This window comes from Pempheris klunzingeri, chromosome 1, assembly GCF_042242105.1.
Source record: "Pempheris klunzingeri isolate RE-2024b chromosome 1, fPemKlu1.hap1, whole genome shotgun sequence".
NCBI classification, from domain to species: Eukaryota; Metazoa; Chordata; class Actinopteri; order Acropomatiformes; family Pempheridae; genus Pempheris; species Pempheris klunzingeri.
This window is the reverse complement of record NC_092012.1, coordinates 7114124-7134578: the sequence shown is the minus strand read 5'-3', so window position 1 is coordinate 7134578 and position 20455 is coordinate 7114124. Positions and strand designations below refer to the sequence as shown.

The window sequence follows — 20455 nt, the reverse complement described above, 5'->3', positions numbered from 1 at the left end:
CACACATTCACACACACACACACACACACACACACACACACACACACCTCCAGCTGAGCCCCCCTGCTTACAGTGGTGTTAGGGCTGCATCTTTCTCCCTCAGCTGTGGAAATAGCCAGATTACTGATGGCTGGGAACGGATATAGCCCCACACCATGAGATTTTCAACAGAAAAGAAAACCAATTCATGTAATGTTTGTAAACTAGACTTTTTATGTGTCATGTTTTGATTTTAAATGCATTAGTGAATTTGTATTTGTCAGGTAGAACATGTTATCACTACATCTCCTTTGACAACAGTCTTAATATTAGTTTTCGTTTTCCATTCATCATATTTTAATTTTGTCACTAGAATCTAGTGACCATTGCATAACCTGAAATAAAATCTAATTATAATCATTCAACTTGATTAAAGTATTGGATCTTGTTTTTAACTAGAAGTATGTCCTCTGTTGTTGGTATTCTTTGACTGTAAGCCAAAAATGAGGAGTAAACTGATCAATTTAGATAAAGCAATGCACCTCAGTTTAGAGAATAAAAGAAGAATTACCATAGCAAACATGAAAAAGATTGGCTCTCAACCCATTTCCATCTCTGCTGCTCTGACTGCACTCACATCAAACAGCAGTGCTGCCTGAAAAGGTCAAAATCTGCTAGAAACACTTTGCTTCTGTGAAATCTTCCACCTTCATGTAATGGCCTAATTATTCAAAACAAATGTGAAACAATATCACACTCACCATACGGAGTAACCACAACGGAGGGAAAAGAGTCCACAGGGAAAAGTTGAAAATGTGAGTTTCTTTTTTTTAAATTTTGTACACTGAGGCCGTCGCAGAGGGTGGACGTGAAATTTTATTGATGCCTCAAGGGACATTAGGTCTGTGCAAGGGACAAAGAGTCTTAACAGGGACATTTAAGATGAGATATTAACACAATCCAAAAAATAGCATTGAATCAATATAAGCACATAGTACATATTAGCACAGCTTTACAGGGAGAGCACAAGCAAGTAGTTGAAAACTGAAATTTTAAAATACCTCTGGCTGACTCTTGCTAGTCCTGCCTCACACCCACACATTCTCTCATCTGTACTCCACCTCTTCCTGCACCCCCCTCCCCTCAACCAAGCCTTCCTCTTCTTGCTAATTATCAAGTGTGCTGCCTTAGCTCCTCCAGCAGCTTGTTAGCTCTCCAGGAGCATAGTTGACCCACTTTATATTCAGATCTGTAGGCTAACACCCTGCTGATGGCTCCTTTCTCTCTTTTCAAGCAGCCCCATAGCACTATATGTTATATGGACACTTATCCTGCATCAGAGGTACAGTCTCATAGAGAAATGATGGCGAATGTTAAACACAGTGATACTGTCATGATGGATTCATTTTAATGTATGTAATACTAACAAGGGGTTTTGATGTTTTGTAAATGACTCCTTTTAAGGTGAACGTATCTGTTTTGGGTTGAGGATCAATGGAGTGGCAATTTAAAGGTATAGTTTTTGTATTAAAGTGTCCAAAACCAGCTAAACCTATTTTGCATATTTTGTTGAGTTGTGTACTTAATTGTTCAAAATGTTACCAACAATATTCAAACCCAGATAAATACATAGTGTTATTCAAGGTAATGGTGCATTTCATTTGGTCGCCCGTCAATGGTGTCAAATGGCTTTTACTCCCTGTAGTTGCTATAATGTCACTGCTCACTTATGGTGGATCATGATTATTCATTCCCTCCAGCAAGTTAACACTGTGTAAGCTAATATTACTTGCAGCTATTCCATTAGAATAAAATGACTTACCATGAATAAATGTGACTAAATAATAATGCTAATAATAGCATTTATTGGTGGATAAATGGTTAGCATGTTAGCATGGTAGTACCGTCATAGCATGCTACTGTATTTAAGCATTATAGTATAACTGAAGCTGATGGGAACTTAGTCCATTGTTTTAGAGGTGTCCTATAATAAACTAGCATAAGTAGACCTGTTGGTGGAGCTGGATGCAGTCAGGTGATAACAAAAGTCATTAGCGTTAATCCTCCTGTGAGCATGAATACCTGTATCAAATGTCTTGTCAGTTCCACTCATGGATGTCCAACAGTGATAATGTTTATACAAGTATTGGCTTAGAGCCACATTCCTCTTGTGACTGTGATTTTCAGTGCAGTCTAGCTGGCGATTTATTTTGTGAGACATGACTCACAAAATACTTGAATCGTATTCAAATAGGCAATAAGATTCAGCTACATAAATCATAAGTGTGACGCTTTTATGATTGCGAGCAATCTCTGACCCAAAAAACATTTGTGACTGCGTCGCTCCGTATTGATTATTATCTGTTGAGGCCACTGTTTTTGTCCCATTTGTTGGGCTCTGAGGCAAAATAGTGAGTCTAGAGAGAATCCTTTGTCTTTTTGTATATTTACTGTCAAACTTTTCTGTTTTTGCTTTGCTAAAATATCAGTTACATCACCTTGTCTATGATAATCATTATTAGATGTAAACACTCACTTTTTTTTTACCATGTCAAATGTATCAGACTTTATATTTCACAGATATAAAAACGATAAATTCAACAGAAAAAATAAAAACACATGCAGCCCTTTTGAATTTTGGGTAATCTATTGTAATCCCGTCTCTTGTCACAAACGACATAAATATTTACACAGCAAAGCAAACAGAGACAACAGTGCATCCTATTAGCACTGTGAGGTAAATATCAGCGCCCCTGTCACGCTCAGCTTAGACACAGACAAGATTGGAATATCCAGCAGCAATTATGAACCTGCTTGTATATCCAACTCATCACTGCTGATGCTGCCTGAAACGCTGTCTCAGTGCCTCTTATTTTCTGAAGGTTACATGGTGTTCGATTCATCAGACTGAAGCCATCATTAACACAGCTCCCTGTAAAAGCATGGAGTCATTTTGAAAATTTCCATCATTAGCCGTTCCTCCTCTGTGCCTCCCTACCCCCACTCTTCAAAAAAATCAATAGCATCTGCTGCTGTACAGCTAAGCCTGCTTCATTGCTGAAGGAGACTTAACAGTGGGTGAGCTAAATTGATTAAGTATCAAGCTATTTTTAGAGATGATGATTTCTAAGTTTGCCCACATTGATGAAACAGTAAAATAGGAGCAGAGCATCAAATGCATTCACGATGTTCTGATGATTTCTGCTGATCATCATCTGCTATAACTTTCCGATAAAATAAACATGAACATGTAACCCATGCCTGCCACAGCTTTTGAAATAATGATGAAAGGGCTTCAGCACACTTGATGTCTGTGCAGCGAGCATTTGTCACATGCCTACAGTGGTTGTGGGTAATTAGCGTGTGACACCGAACACTGCTAAGCTAACAAACAATGCATATAAGAGAGCTAATTGCGTGTTGTGGCATATTTGCAGTAATTATCAACCCCACCCACCTCCACAGCCACCCATGCTCTATTGAAATGTTAGCCTCTTTAAGTATTATCATAATGCACGTGACAGCAAACTGTTAATCAGGAAAGGGCTTTACTTCCTTCACCCTGTGTCCCCCTTCCCCCAGCTGCCTCTGTTTATTTGCTCTGCATCTGTTTGAAGTGTTTCTTTGCCTGAACAACAGAAGGCTCCACTGGTGGAGGAAATGTTTGTATGTGTTACATTTATGCTCAAAAACACTATAGGGTCCCCTGACTTGTTGGAAGTCGTTGTGGCTGTAGTATTAATGAATCATATATACATACAAGGTTCTTTGTCAAGCTGCACATCTCATTCGTGCACACCCATTTGGGGGTTAATTTATTTTTGGTTGAATTCATCTGTGTGCCGTGTGTCTGTCTGCGCGCATGAGAATAACATGGCTCAATTTCCATTTTTATGAACAATCCAGTTACCTCTGTCAGGGAGACTGATGGAGAGAGGTCTGCTGGATCAATGTCATTGTGCCTTTGGCATGCCAAGGAGAGCTTGTCCACTGTGTTACTGCTTCGTTTGCTTTCACTCACCTCCTCCCCTACATGCTCACACACAGTAACAACTACATACATGTACACTTTATCATACATGCACTATTTCTCAGAAGTTCGCATTCTTCCCTCTCTATTTCTCAACCATCAGTAGATGTATTCTGACATTTGACAGGCCCATCAGCATTTTTCCTCCTCTCACTCTACAGACAGCCAGCCTTTAAAGACCCAAACACAACCTTGGGCTAACTTAACCTTGAGCTTAATGAGCTACTTAACCAGACCCAAGAGGTTCCTCTGATATTTGCTGGTCATAATATTAGCCATGGGCGCCCAAGCACTGGAGCAAAAACCTGAAAGGGAGAACCAACTTGGTGCTCAAGCATTCGTAGAAAAATGTGAAAAACAAGGTTGGTCACTTTTAAAGCCCCAGCGTGTATTATTTTTGTCAGAACCGCTACTTTCACCCACACAGAAACACACACACACACCATTTGGCGCAGGCTTTCATCCGAAGTAGTAAGAATTATGTGCAGTGGGAGTGGAGGCACTAACCCTGGCACTGCTTGTGCTCTTCTCTCCCTATTGGGCTGTGCAGCACCACATGGAGCACACAGATAGATAAATCCTCAAGCAGTGTAAGATTAATCAGAAATGATGGTGGCTATTAGACAATGTCAGGCAAATAAAATGTGTTCCCCCGATTCTTGTTGATTTCAGTGTAAGAACACAACTTGCCAAATTACGCCCCCCACCCCCCCCCACCCCCGGGCTTTTGTGATAAATGGCATGAGGATTGTCTGGCAAAATGAAACATCTTCGGATTTGACTGTCAAAAAGAAGAATTCATTCTCATCACATGTCTTGTCTAAGGTATGTGAGGCAGAGGATTTGTTCTACTCACCCACTGAGGATCTTAAATATTTGAAAGACATGAAGCATACTGCACAGAGCTACTGCTAGCTTTGTATAGATGTCAAATAATCCTATGAAAGGACCCTGCAGGAAAAAATCAGTCATACTGAAATACACAAAAATGTCAAATGTACAACCGAGGCACAAATGTACAATTTGTGCATATTCCAAAATAACTATTCCAGTATCAATGCTTAAATTATTTAGCAAGGTATGTTACATAGCTTTTATTTGTCTGAGAGGCTGCACAATCAATACTGAGAATCTGCTTGTGTTGTTCTCTCTGTTCTATTGCCTTTCTGTTTGTTGCTGCTCCCGCTCTCTCGCTCCAGTTGCTCAGATAAATCACAATCAGTCGGAAAAGAAATCAGAGATCAATAAATGAACGCATACTTTGTTGGATACACAGTGATCCACTATTATCCACTATATCCACTCCATTGTACAGTGTTAACAGAGGAACTCTCTGAAAGCCAAGTTTCCGCTGGTGACTTAATTATAGTATATTGTTTCCAAAGAGTCCAAAACAGCTGTTGTTTTTTTTTTGACATTTTGAGAAAAATGCTTATTTGCTATTTTTGCCAAGAGTTAGATGAGAGGATCAATAACACAGAGGCTGATTAGCTTAGTTTAGGGGAAATCCAGCCTGGTTATGTCCACAGGTAACAAAAACCACTGTGGCTCAATAATGAGCATGGTTTATGTTGGTAATGGTTTTACAGGGAGGTACATGTAGGGACTATTTATGGGAACAGTGACTTCAGGAGTGTCCTAATCGAGAGGTTGCTTCTGGCCATGGATTTTGTTACCTTTGAACAGAACCAACCCTCAATTTCAGTCATTACTCTAAGTTAAGATAATTAACTGCTGGCTTTAGCAGTGTATGTACATACATAGTATATGTACAAAAATCTTCTCATCTAACTGTCAGCTAGTGAGCATATAAGCATATTTTCCAAAATGTCGAACATTCCTTTAACGTAGAAATTCTCTGAATGTCCAGAACACCCTTAAATTTTCAGTGGTGACTTAAAGCTTGGGGAGGCAGATTTCTGGATATGAAGAGTTTGGAAAAATACAGTTTTTCTCCTCCAGCTCTCCCCTCTCTCCTCTCAGCCCTAAGCCCATCCCACCAGATATGCACAGGCCAGTAACTCAAATATACATGCACATGTTTCATACTTACACGATTAAATTAAATTAGCAGCTTCAACCTATCATATTTCCCAATACCATTATACCTTATAGCAATAATTCTATGAGAATTACAGTCCTGTTTTCATTGCAAACTTGGACCCTTTGAGGTAACATATTGTGACTCAAGGCTCGAGCGTTAGCTAGCTACATAAACATGAACTGGAATTAGCTGCAGCTTTTGGCTGCAGTTAGCGGCTAAACTTTTAGCAACATTCAACATAGCCACACATCGCCTGCTTTCATGGTAAATCTACATATGCAATCTAATGAACCCCTTTAGATATGATAGGAAAATTAAGTAAGCAGCTTCAATCATTCCAGTCATGATTGTGATCCCAATGCCATTATCGAAACATGAACTTGAATTAGCTGCAGCCATGAGCCCTTAGCTAACATTATGTTAGTTTAGTAGGAGGCTGAACTATCAGCAACATTCAACATAGCCACTCATTACTTGCTTTCATGGTTAATCTACATACGCAACACATGGATGTATTATGAGAAGTCTTATAATAACGTCACATCGATGACAAACTAATACTTCACTGCAACACATTTAGATATTACAGCAAAATTAAGTTAGCAGCTTAGTGGCGAAGTTCCCTCCATCTTTGAAATGCTTCACTAATATTCACTCGTGTTTTATTGCTTTTATTGTCAGCCTCTCTTTTAGACTGTTTGATATGTCCGTCTTCCTTTGTTTGGGTTGCTTTGCAGTGTAGACAGTTGTTGCAAATGCTTGAATTGCAACTTTTGCTGCAGGACTTTAACCAGCATGCAAAGGGACGTACATGTGAGTCTGTGTTTGCAGAGCAGCCAATAGGAACGCTCTCACTCTGGGAGGACCTGTGATTGGCCAAAGTCTCCTATTACGGGCTCGAAAACAGAGCTGAGAGGAGGTCCAAAAGCATATTTTTATCTCAACACTTTTGAATTACAATATGTTGAAAGGTTATTATGGATTTTTTGCCCAATGACACCAAAAGTAAACTGGCTACCCCAGCTTTAATTATTTCATACTGTTTCAACAGAGTGCAGTCCCAAAAATGTAGCTTTATTCAGCAATTGAATCATGTTTTTTTTTTTTTAAATGAGAAAAATCCCCTATGTATAGAAGATGATATGAAAATAGTTGTGCAAATTAGATTTAAGGTATCACTTTTACACAGTATATTCAAAGTTACAGTAGATTCGTTCAGACTTTTGTTTTATGCCACACATTTCCGTGTATTTCTCTGAAAACAAGAGAAGATTGTTGGCCTAGCACAATATAGGATTCATCAGGTTTACCTCCCACCAACAGAATAGGGTCTGATTTTCAAATGGTTCATTGGCCAGTGTATGAAGTGCTAATGGGAAAAGGATTGCATGTAGCTGTTCAGCCCAAAAATGTTGTTATACACTCTTTTCATATATTGTTGTTACACACTCTTTATTTTTATATATATATATATATATATGAATAATTGTGTTTCTGAGTGGCAGCAGAGAATGGCCTCACTGGGTCCTTTCCCCAGAGATGAGTCTTGTACTTGAGCTGACTGCTAAACAACAAGCACTACTGTACCGTACATCAGTGTGCAGGAACAAAGCAATGCACAAAGCTTCCCATCTCCTGACCTTAAGTCTAGTGTGTGTGTGTGTGTGTGTGTGTTCCCTCCACCGTGTATCAGTGTATGTGAGAAGAGAGTGCCTGCAGGGGTGTCAGCGGAGGTTTAAGATATTCAGCTTGCTGTCAGCACCGACACATTTCTCCCTCTGCACCGCTGCACAGATATGCAAATCCAGCCTCCTCAGAATGCAGAGCACCAGATCAGCTTCAATTTATTCCATTCTGCTCTCTCCCTCTTTCTGCACTCACCCTCCCTCTCTGTTCGTCTCTGCACTCTGTTTCTCTCCCCCTCTCCTTCTATCCCTGCTGTCTCCATTCTGTCTATGGTTTTCTGTTTGGTCTTAGCTGTTCTGTTCATGGCATATGCCCCCACTGAGGAATTGTGTGGAGGTGAGAGGATTTCTACTGAGCAGCTTCAAGTCTAGGCTTAGTGCGAAGAAGTGCTTCATTCTTTCAATCTAGTACAAGGTACAAGAGGTGCAAGGTTGGCTGAGTGTGTGCATTTGAGCACATATACTCTTATGTGTGTGTGTGTGTGTGTGTGTGTGTGTTTAAGTCTTGGTGCTGTTGAGGATTGTTTGTATTGTGCACACGCAACAATGTTTCTCTCCCTTCCCTCTTGTTAATTACCAGCGATAGAACAGAAACGGCCTACATTGCAAGTGGTGAAACACAATTAGTCAGTTGCCAAGCTGCTCTCAAAAAGGCTATCTCACTAACACACAGTGTCATCAGTAATCTAGTCTCAGCATAATCTAAATGCCAATGTCTATCCTCTGTGATCCATCCCCAGCCCACACTACATTTACATTCTAATTAGATGTGGCCAAGGCTGCTTTATAAGGACCCTTTTTAATAACACGGCTGTATTCACCTTTTCAGAGTCCCATCGCGGCTGTAAAAAAAGCAGGCTACACTTTATATTTTGTCCCTTTGACATTGTGGCTACTGAGGATTTAAGTAGCTTTTTAAAGCCCTCGGCACCCGAGTGTGTGTAGCCTGACAAGAGGTTTTCTTGTCTCTCGAGGATGAATTGTAAATGGAATTGTAAGAAATGGAGATGTACTGTCAAAGTAGTAATAAAACGCTAACACTTCACACATCACACCCAATTTGTCCATAATTAAGCATAAAGGACATCTAATTGAGGTCCTAGTAGGATTGTTTTTAACATTTCATTGAATAAAGACTTAATTTTCCTAGTATTTTGTGTTATAATTGTGGCCCTTAACAATGATAAGACTAATAATGTCCCATTTTAATAGCAATTAGAGCTGCAGATACCAATTATTTCCATTATGGGTTAATCTGCTGATTGTTTTTTGGATTCACAAGTGATCGTTTGGTCCATACAATGTAAACAAATAGTAAAGAAGGGTCCATCACAGCCTAAGTTAACATATTTAGATGTCTTTTTAGTGGCATTTCTGCTTTTGAAAACAACTTCAATGATCAATCAATGATGAAAATAAATACATTTGCCATTGTTTGACCAATCAATTATTCAACTAAGTGTTCCAGCTCCAAATATAATGCACTATTTATGAAAAGAAATGTCTCAGAGTCACATTTGAAAAACCAGTTTCAGAAACATCTTCAAGTCCCAAACAATGAATCCAGTTCCAACCCATAGTATTTCTGCACATCCTGGTTTTACTGTTTGATTTTTTTAATATAATAATGTTTTATAAATTTATTGCAATGATCCTTTTCTAATTAGCTCATGATTGATGGTTTTTTTAACAACACGCAGTTACACGGCTTGCAGAGTGTTTGGAGTAGCTGCCTGTGTCGGGACTCTGGTGACAACATGTTGTTTGAACAAGAAAACGTGATAGAAGCTAATGTTGAAGGAACAAAACATCTTCAGGATGACTGCACTCATTTTTACTCTTGTGATTTCTCCCTTGAGTGTGGTGAGAAGCCTGATTGGGATATTAGATTTTCTCATCACCAGCAATGACAATACAAACACCATAATTTAATATTCTCAACTAATGAAATACATATTCACCTACACAGTGTCACTGTGTCACACTGTTATAAGCTTACATGTGACTGATAGCCAGCCAGATTTCTTGTTATGTTCAAGTTTGTTAAAACTGATTTTTGAGAGCCCAATATACTTCTGAATTATTCTGTGGTCTAATGAACTTTGAGCCTTCATGGATAATGCATGATGGAGTGTAGTGATATAGGGAAAATGGAAAACGGAATGGAAAATGGAAATGCAAAGCAGAGGACTGTTATCTTCACTGAGTCCACTTGTGGAGGCATCTCTGAGTTCATTATTACGCATGGCCACTCACAAAGATTACCCCTTAGAGCCAATCGGGTATTCTTGGTTAAACTCGAATCGTTCAACCACTCAAGGTTTAACCATATTTACAGTTAAATGTAAGCAAATTTACCGCAGACATGAAGAAATGTACATTTCAAACCAAAAAAAGCTCCATAGTTATGGTAACTTTTAGGTAAATCAGAATCAGGACTGGTTTGGATAAAATCGTAGAGATCGGCACTCTAGTAGAGTGTAAAGTGGATTTTGAGTTTGGATTCAGTAAGTGAATTAGAAATTTTGCTAAAGCAGCAGTGTTTCTATTCACTGGGATCTTATTCAGGACATAGAACAGCATTAATGCATAGACATATTTCCGTGAGGAAATGCTAAATAGGCCCATAGAGATCCTGCTCATGATCTTACAATATATTTATACTAAAAACAAGATGTGACACTCTGCATGGAATTGTTTTTATTTTCATCTGTAGTCCTCATGCCGTCTCCATCTGACTCTTCTGTTTTTCCTGCTGTGAATGAACATCAGAACCCAGTGGCCCTGACAATACAATCTACTTGAAAGGAGCAAATAATGAAAACATGAGCTCTATTTCATGCCAACTAAAGCCTCAATAAAATTCACTCCAAAAGGCACCATGAGTCTAAAAGTGTTGTTGTCAAATCCAGAGCTTTATGCACAAGATATCTGTTGATAGTTAGAAGAAACGATCAACAGCATGTGAAGCATTTTTTATCAACAACACCAGTCCTTTTCGATGACTGCTCGACAGCACCCACCAGCTCATTTGTAAGAGCATCCAAGTGAGGTGATTGATGACCTGTGAGGCTCTGGTCCTGTTTTCAAGAATCGCCTGTGGTCGTTTGGGAAACCTGCTCCCTCTGTAAGGGAACATCAGCACGGGCTAGACCTCCTCACTCAGTCATTACAGGTTTCCCAGTATTTGTTCCTGAAAAGCCAGAGCCAGCGTTTATTTTAAACTGCCAATGTTTAACCAACAGCACTCTTCAGAAGAAAGGGTCAGGCATCAGTGGTGCTGTGACAGAGCAGGACATGTAACACATGGCTTCCAGACGGAAGATCCATCTGCGCATTCATTTGTGATCAACGGGAAGTGGTATGTTGTGAGCAAATTCCAAGTATGATTGTAAAATCTCAGAAGATCTAAGAGTCTGCTCCTCTGCTTTTACAACATTTGCTCATAACAATTTCTTGTTTGGTGTGTTTGTTACTTAGCGTCGCCTTGTTTCGGGGGAGCTTACAGCAGAAACACCAGTGAAATAATAATAAGAGTCCATAAACATAAAAACAAAATTTATGATTAATATTAATTTAATAAAACTTACCTCCAAGCAATTTTTGAAACTGTATTTCCAGTGAGCTGAATAGATGCAAAAAACTTGCAGTTTGCACTTGGCAGGATATCTGATTGGCAGTTCACAATCAGTGACAGTCTTGTCCAGCATTATTTGGCCAACAGACTTCAAACTGTTTTCAAATCAGATGAGCTTTTCCTGGTTGTGCAGATCTACAGAATTATTAAGCACATTTTTGGAAGTTGTTTATCTTGTATGTTTGCAGTGTGAATGTGGAGTAAGAAGGAAGGAAAGACAATTGCCAGAGCCAAGTGAGTACAGATGGAAGCCATCACATCAGGGTCTGAGGAGAATTATTTGAAGTCCATTATATTCTGCACTGAGTTTGTGTTGTGGCCAGAAAATATAACATGACCATAATTTGACAAAATTGTCCACAGTAGCTAAGTTATGATAATCGACTGAATCCCTCAAACTGAAACTTGGAAACCCCAGTTAATGTTGGCTGATGGATTTATTTTTACAGACAGAATAGCCTCCAGCACATAATCAATATGTATAATGTGTGACACCATTGTCTAACTCTCAGTTCAAGCTCACACAACTGGATTGATTACTGCCAGCAGGCTTCTTTTCCGTGGAATAATCACAATCACAGTGTTCTGCTTTGTGGTATAGAAACTCAGTTGTTAAACTGTAGGTGCCTATTATATCCAAGACATTTATATAATAAACATTTTGCTTAGGCTCCACTACTCTGTGTCTCAGTTTGCATTTTAGTTTGGCTCATTGTTGCTTAGCCTAGAATTGTAGTTTATTCAAAGCTAAGCCATGCAACATCATGGAGTTGACCAGAACATCTTAGGTCTTATGTTAAGAGTCAATGAGCAGTTGAAGTTTGTGCGTCACCTCGAAGCCCCTGAACACTGAAGTTACCAAGGCCATCTCAGCCCACTCAGATTTCCCCTGCTTGTCTGGGTTAGTGTTTGAACAGCTAACCCTCCAAATATAAGCTTCCCTCCGCAACCTGTGCGGCCAGGATATACATCAAACACAAAGTGCTGTGCCGACTGTCTCAAAGCAGCAAAAAACTGTTTTTCACTTTGTCAACTGGAAGTGGTCTTCATCACTCAATTTCTTTTAAACTTTGAAGCTGACATCAAGCTCACTTTCTGCAGCAGCTATCCAGGCGCATGTTGGAAAGAAAATGGGCAGAGCTCCAAACACTTTGCAGATTCGTTTTTTTTCCCTCCAAATTCCTTCTGTTCTTACTGTTACAACTATTCACGTTAATGGGTGGACTGCAACAGTTGCCTCTGAGCTGGTTGTGATCAAGTCTTTGTGCTTTCATCTATAACAGATGTGCAGTAATAAGTTGAACCTCCCTTCACCTGCGCCCTATGTTTTTGAATCACAATTGTAGAGCTGGAATTGAACACATGCCAGGGAATCCAGGAACTTTTGTGCTCTCTGCAAATGCAAGAAATGCTAGTTTCTGTCTCCCGGTCATTGACGGTTTGTACCAAAAACTCCCCTTGTAATGGCAGCCAGCTTCTCATCTCACCTAAGAATTTAGCAGCTCTAAAGAACAATGTACAGCTTCAGTTTCCTGACATGAAATGTCTCAAAGTATACAGTATATACAGTATATACAGCTTAATGGCCAGTTGTTTTACCAAATCCTTGATATGCTAACAATAATATTTGACTGTAAATAACTACCATTGCCATAAAGACATTAGCAAGTCTTAACATGAGCTAGTAAAACTTAAAACTCTGAAACTTCCCATGTCCTCTGGGGGGTTAGGTTTAGGCATTTTTCCTTTCTATGCAACCGTAACCCTAACCCAGGACACCAACAGGCAGGTGGCATTTTAGAGGTTAAGTTTACAAGCATTACACCAACATTTTAAACAGCTTATAACACACTATAATGTAGTTGTAGGCAAATATAAGGATCATTTGGAGTGTTTGTTAATGTATAGTATTTGTCAAAAATTTAATCTTCTCCTCCAAATAAATTAATAAACACACATTATGCATATGAATACTAAGTAGGGGGACTTGTTGCCAATTAACTTAATGGTAAAATCTGTTAAATCAATTAATCCTCATGGGGAGGTGTGGGCAGATGCATGTCATACCCCTCTTTCTCATTTACTATCTACCTCTCACTGTCTCTATCCAATACTGGGGAAAAGTGCCTAAAAAAATCTAAAAATAGTACAGTGAAGCCAATGAAATGAAAATGAAATGAATCCAAGACTGCATACTAACCAAAAATGTGTGATTATACTTATCCTTAAAACATATTATATCAAACAAAGCTGGCAAACCACAAAAAGCTATCAAAAAAGAAGAAGATTCCTTGCATAGTGAACTGATAGCAGGTACAATCTACGTTCCAGTTTGCATGAGACTGTGGGAACACTGATATAAATCAGTTATCACCATGTCCTCACTGTTCCACATCCACCCACCAACCAGCACTACCTTCGCTGTCCCCGACTTGTCAGACACTGGTTCTCTCACGAGTTGTGACGAACTGTCATGTGCGTGTCTAAACCGGTGCAACAGCACGCTTTTAGTTGGAGAAATCACTCAGCCATTACAGCCCCTCAGTGTCTGTGAAAACAGCTTCAGGGAGGGCGGTTTGGACCATGAGATGGAGAGAGACTGATTTCTCTGCAGTGGGAGGCATGGTTCATGCTTCTCCTAACCCCTTGCAAACAGCATGCCAGCACGAGTCTCAAACAGCACCTTCTCTATCCACTTGTAAATTCACCAGCTTGGCGGCACAGGAAGGGAATGTAAATTAGGTGTGACTAACAGCAAGATGGGAATCCAGGCAGTTTTTTCCCCTCCTCTCTTGCTTTTCTCCCCTGGCTACCGGGGGTTTTGTACACATCCACTTTCCTGCAGTGCTCAAGGCTGTTGGCTTGGTTTCACGTGTAGAATGACTTCAGCTGGAGGTGTACTAAGCTGATGCCAGATAAAAAAAAATAAGATAGAAGGGCAGCGTTGCTGGGCTGAAATCAGAACTTATGCATTTCAAAAAACCCATGTGATTAATCATGAACTCGCTTTCACTTTGACTTTAAAACCACTGAACCAGTCAGATGTATTACAGGATAAGCCTGATGATAGTTTTGCTAACAAACCCCTATGAAAATACCAAAAGGAGCACCAATAAGTACAACATGTCGCTAAAGCCAAAACAAAACTATTACAAATATATCAATGAGCCAAGCATTGCATTCATTGCAATGAACATGGGAGCTGTAGTTTATTCAGTCATTGCCTCCTATGCCAACCATGTGCCATAAAGACAACTGCACTCAGTGTATATGGAAATAGTCCTTAAGAAATGCACTGTTTTCTCCTCTTTGACCAACTATGATAAAAACTACTATACCCAGCTGTTGTAGGAATTAACTTTTTAGCCACGCTAGCGGTGTAGCTCAAGGTATGCCAATGTCCATTGGTTGGACTGAAATATATCAACAACTATTCCATAGATTTGCATGAAAAGTTGTAGAGACATTTATGGTGCCTTGAGGATGAATCCTACTGACTTTAGTGATCCTCTTACTTGTCCTGTGGTGCCAGCAAAACAAATCACTTTCCCCATCAGCCTCAGCTGTACTTTCTGTTTGGTGCCCATTAGCATACTAACAAGAACATTAAACCTTAAACATCAGTATATTAGCATTGTCATTGTGAGTATGTTAGCATACCATTGTTATCATTAAAGGCAAAGCAGCATAACCCCCCCACAGATTTTAGACTCATGTCTCATGTCTGAAACATTTGTGGCCGTTTCTTCAAGATGTCTTTGTTTTTTTTCGAGAGATGGGAAAACGCATTGCTGGTTTACTTTGATCCATGAGATTTGTTCATAATAGAAATAACATTGAGATTTTTGTATAAGACCTTCGAAAAGAGTGTGTGAGCTGAACATTCATTCGCATAAGCTTTTCTGTAAAATGATGACCGGTGGAGTGTAGGTCTTCCCATCTGCTCCTTGACGGCATGTTTGAATTCAAACCATTAAATCCTGCCATTGAGTTTCAGATTGTTAAAGCTTTCTCACTCTGAGCCTCCTTTTCCTCTCCAGGCAGTATACTTGTGAAAGACTCTGAATTGGTTATTGTGGGAGCCCAGTGGGAATCAATGTAACAGATACTGTTGAAGGTGTTAAATTCAATCACTGAGCTATTGGTGTTCCACTTTAAACTTTACTTTTCGGTGTCATCATTTGTAGGCATGAAGTAATTTATTCATGTCGAAGTGTGTCATTGGAAGGCGTATCAACATGTGGTTAAAGTGTATATGCTGCCTGGCTGTTCTAGGTTTTATTATCCAGGTGCATTGGGGCCAGTGTGTTTATAAAAAGAGGATAGTATCAAAATTCAGCCTTTTTATTCTTCAGTGTGTAGGCAGTTACTCTCAGAGACAGAGAAACTGCAACCAGCCAATTATTCTTGTGATTATTACTGCAAGGAAGTGGATGGGCCTGCTTGTTATTGATGTCAGGGAGGATGTCAGTGGACCTCTATTTCAGTTTAATAAATACTCTGCGCACTACTGCCCCGTAGATTTTCAAGGGATTATGTGAATGTGCTTTGCACCAGCAACAAGCTGTATTCTCCCATTATGTGTAATGGGAATAGTATGCATGCAGTCATATTTGAAATTATGAAAGGAGAGTGTCCAAGTGCCTTGTATGTATGAGCATCTGTGTGGCTGAGTGTGTTTTACGGGGGTTGGTGATGGAGAGCTAGCCCTCTGCAGACAACTTGTGCTTATTTTATGGCCTCCTCCCCAGCTGCAGCATGTGGGCAATAAACCTTTCTCCAGCAATCTCCAAACAGTGCAGCAATCAATGGGAAATTATCTCAACCAATCGATGGGCCAGCCTCTCTGTTTCTCCCTCTCTCTACCTCTCCTGCTGTCCTATCTGTATCCCTTTCTCCCAGCACCCCTCCCTCTCCCTCTCCTCATCCCTTCTGTCTCATTTTTGCTGTCTCTCTGTTTTTCCACCCACTCCTTCACTCACCCCCTTCCCCCACTTTTACTTGCGTTCCCTCCAGCTCTCCCAGCTCCGCAGCACCTACTCTGAAATGCGACAGCTCAGCAGCTCCAGAGCCATTAACAAACGTCGCCTTCACCCATGGAATATGTAACATTGCTGGAGTGACTTTTCCTTGCAAATGTAATGAGTCTGACTTGTTCATACAACCAAAGAGTACGCCCACTGACAGCGGTGACAACAAGGCCCACTTACTGGACTCCGTGTTGTTGTCGCTGTTGTCCTTGATTGCTTGCGTTCCAGCTGCACAAATCATTATTTTTCCATATTTCAGTTAAGGGTGTATTTGAATAAGTTTAGGAAATTGCTTAAAGGATACTTCTCAAACCGTTTCCCTGCATAAGAAAAACACTATGTGGTTTTCAACAGTCAGTCCTTTAAGCAGCATAAATACTCTAACGTTGCTATGGTGACAGAAATTACATGACAGTTAACTCTTACTTAGGCTGCACACACGCTCAAACGCTGCTACAGCAAATTATCTGCAGTAACGACTCAAAGTGCCCCAAAAAGTGTAGATATTGGCTCACATGCCTATTTGTATGTGAAAAATAGTTGTTGACAGTGATGGAGGTCTGTGGAGCCTCATAACACTTCTAAGTTTTGTTAGTTTGGTTTTTTCAGCCCAAACCTCCCAATCACCACTCTCGTAGCTCAGTCAGTGGTCAGCTGTTTTCAGTGAACAGGTTCCACAGACTGACTATAAGCCACCTGCCCAGCACTTGATGGCAGACAGACACAGTTAGCAACTATCTGGTGAACATAATGGAGCATTTAGCAGCTAAAGAGCCAAATATTTCCCTCAGGAGTTGGAGACAAAAACAGAGTGAATATTGAACTTACATTTGCCAGGTGGCGATCACTTTGAATAAATGCTAATGTTGCCCCATGTCTGCTGTAAATGTAAACAGGCAACTGTTTAACAACATTATAAGGTGATAATATGCCAGTGTTTACAGCTTGTTGAGCTGCTCCCAGGTGGCCAAAAAAATTAATGAATGGTTCCTTCGCCAGTAGAGCACTTGAGATAATTTATACAGCGTGTCACATAAAGAAACCTGTAACCTGTATTCTGTAATTTTGACATGATTTATAATAATTAAAATAACTCAAAATAATTCATTCATTTTTTAAACATAATTTGTTATGAGCCACTCATTGCTACTGAGTGAGATAGTAGAGCCAAATCAAACATTACATTACAAATACCTTACAAAACATGCATTACAATTACATAAAATATCAAATTTTTTTGTGAATGGTTTTAACATATTAATGGCATAAATGGTCTTTTAAAGGTCCCGTGTCACATGACATTCTATTGAAGGAATAAGAAATTTCTTATATTGAAGGAATAAGAAATTTAGTATATCACTTCAGCATTCCTTAGGTGTACTTGAAATTAAAAAAAATTTCATGACGCTAGGATTCCAATGGAGCTAAGTGTGTTGACTCTGGTCAAATAACACAGTACAACCACTAAATGCTCATTCTGTTAGTGCTTGTCATGACTTATATAATTAGTTTGTTTTCATACATGCTGACAACATTTTACAAAAATGTCACTGTGTCTTGTCAAGGAAAGCTGCTGGAGCAAATTGCAAATGTTCACTATACTGACTCGCACAACACCCACAAGTAAGTAAGAACGATTCATTTCTGTTATGGTGGATTTATCATCAAAGTAATCTTGGATAAACGTTTGGCAGCATTCATCCAAAATTCCAGAGGTGTTTCCACGCCTAAGCAGCACTTGCTCCTGGCAGAACAGACTGACACTGACAGCCATTCAGACAGGCTTGGAAATGGTGAGCAAACAGCACTTCTCCTAAACACCTTGTTTATGCTGCTACTACCCACAGAGTTCAGCCATAGCGTGACAACATGAAAAGAAAGCACAAGTGACAACCACCACCCCTGCCTGTCACACTTATATCATTTTTTCCTCTGCCTCAGCCATGGGGAAAACATCCAGCTAATGCGGTGATTTGACAAGCAGGAGGCTTGTGTTAGGCAGAGAGACACAGGGTTATTGTTTGCCTTGCAGTTAAGGATGAGGTCAACACAGGTTATCAAAACCCTGCAGAGGTTGTTCTGCACAGTAAAGGACAAAGCAGCCCACCATAGTTTGTGAGAATTAGTAGTGAGAATTAGCTTTAATGGAGGAATTTGAAACATGATTGATTGTAAGGAATGCTGTATTGAGATAGAAAGGTGTCAGTTACAGTAGATGAGGAGGTCAGGCCCGGGCACTGGCTACAAGGGTTTTATTTATACACCATAGCAACAAGCATTTACATAAATAGCAGCTTGGTACAATTCCTCTTTGAGATTCTCAGCTGTTGTCATCTTTATAAACATTCTCATTTGAGGCTCACATGAATTAGTGACATTATAACCATGGATATTCTCACAGCAATCCAGGCTACTGTTTTATGGCTTGGAAATGCTAATAAGCAAGTTCATGTAGGCACTTGCAGAAGTCAGGTAACTGGCTCAGCTACAAAATTCAAAAGTAGTTATGCATAGACCTTGACTGTCACATTCTTGGCAGATTAAGAGACATGCAGAGATATTAACATTCCTTGGGTAAATCAACAGTGGGTGCTCCGAGCAATTATTGTTTAGTGTAATTTTGTTAAGTACTTCTGATAGTACTTTTACATTTCCTGCTTTAGTTTTGATTATTCTGCTTACACCTTGTATGATTATCTTTATGGTTGAGTTGAGATTGTTTTTGCAGATGTTTTCAAATCCAATCTCAAATAAAGGTGTTGCACATAGATCAGTATTAGGCCCCCTACTATTTACTGTATACAGAGATCATTTTTATTTTCCAACTGACCATTGCAGTGTCCATTTTTATGCTGATGATACCATCTTGTATGCTACAAGGCTTCTACAGATTAGTCTGGGTTTGACGACCTCCAATTCGATTCATTTGAAACTTTCTAAACTCCAAAAAAACAAAATGTATTTCACAAAAGCATGGAGCTTTTATGTTCCTGCTCCACACTCCTGCTAGGACAATAATAGATGTGCATATACTTGTGTCTCATTATTATTCTGTTTTCTTTTTAAGTAAGAGCATATATTCTCATCCTTTGAATGTGGTCTTTTTTACCACCGGATTATGTTGAATGTACATCTACATAACTGAATTAAAAGACACCTAATCTGGCTGCCAACAAAGGCAGTGGTCTAATCGCCCTTTGCAGTGAAATAAAGGGTCTCATTGGCCTTTTACCTCATCATCTCTCTGTCTCTCTCTCGCTCAGCCTGCCTCACTTTCTCTCCACTGTCTGTCCAAGGCCGCCTCTAATCAGCAGGCCTTGAGCTCTCAGAAAGGTCACTCTGTCCCTTTGATGGTGTTTTGATTCATCCCTTCCACTTTTCTCCCCCCCCCACCCTTCCCTTTCACCCTCTTTCCAACACAGGGAAGCTGGAGAGTCACTACCATCAGGGTGCCAAGAAGGGGCTGGTCCCGTCAGCTGCAGAGTGACATCAGAGGAGAAGCTGAGGCGGAAAAACAGATCTCATGGAAATGTGGGAAATTATGTTTTCTAAAAAACAAATGGCCACTGGGTTGTCCCTACAGTTTATCAAGAATGCCTATTCTGTCATAAATAATATCAGTTTTAGCTCAATGTGAGTTTTTAATCATCAGAATGTACAGAATATTGCTTAAAAGTGTACAGTACATAAACATAATAATTTTGACAAATTTCTACATTCTGCTTTGTCTTAATTTGATTTGAATTTATTTGCATCAATAAAGTAGTCATTACAACAACCATCATCTATTGATTTCTCAAAACACAAGAGCTAAACTGGATATGGCTTGATTATGTCTTAATTCACTCATCAGGTTTTATGTGGCATCAGAAAAAAATATATATTTTAGCTTTATTTTTAATAATGAACCTAATAACCTCAAGATAGATACTGTCCCTTCCTTCCATCCCTCCTCGTTACACCTAAGGCCACATTTAGACCAACAATAGCTTTGCCTTAAAAAACACAGCCTTTTCATTAACTTCAATGAGACCATTGCACTGCACAGCA

At 39.6% G+C, this 20455-nt stretch overlaps 1 protein-coding gene across 2 annotated transcripts in view; it reads left to right on the top strand.

The window, feature by feature from the left end:
• Positions 1 to 20183, top strand: part of trip4 (thyroid hormone receptor interactor 4) — a 65875-nt gene extending 45692 nt beyond the window's left edge. For both annotated transcript variants that reach the window (XM_070830006.1, XM_070829997.1), the window contains exon 13: positions 19828 to 20183. In XM_070830006.1, the coding sequence (XP_070686107.1) occupies positions 19828 to 19892 (65 nt within the window). In that variant the 3' untranslated portion in view covers positions 19893 to 20183. The remainder of the gene's footprint in view (positions 1 to 19827) is intronic.
• Positions 20184 to 20455: the final 272 nt, after the last annotated feature.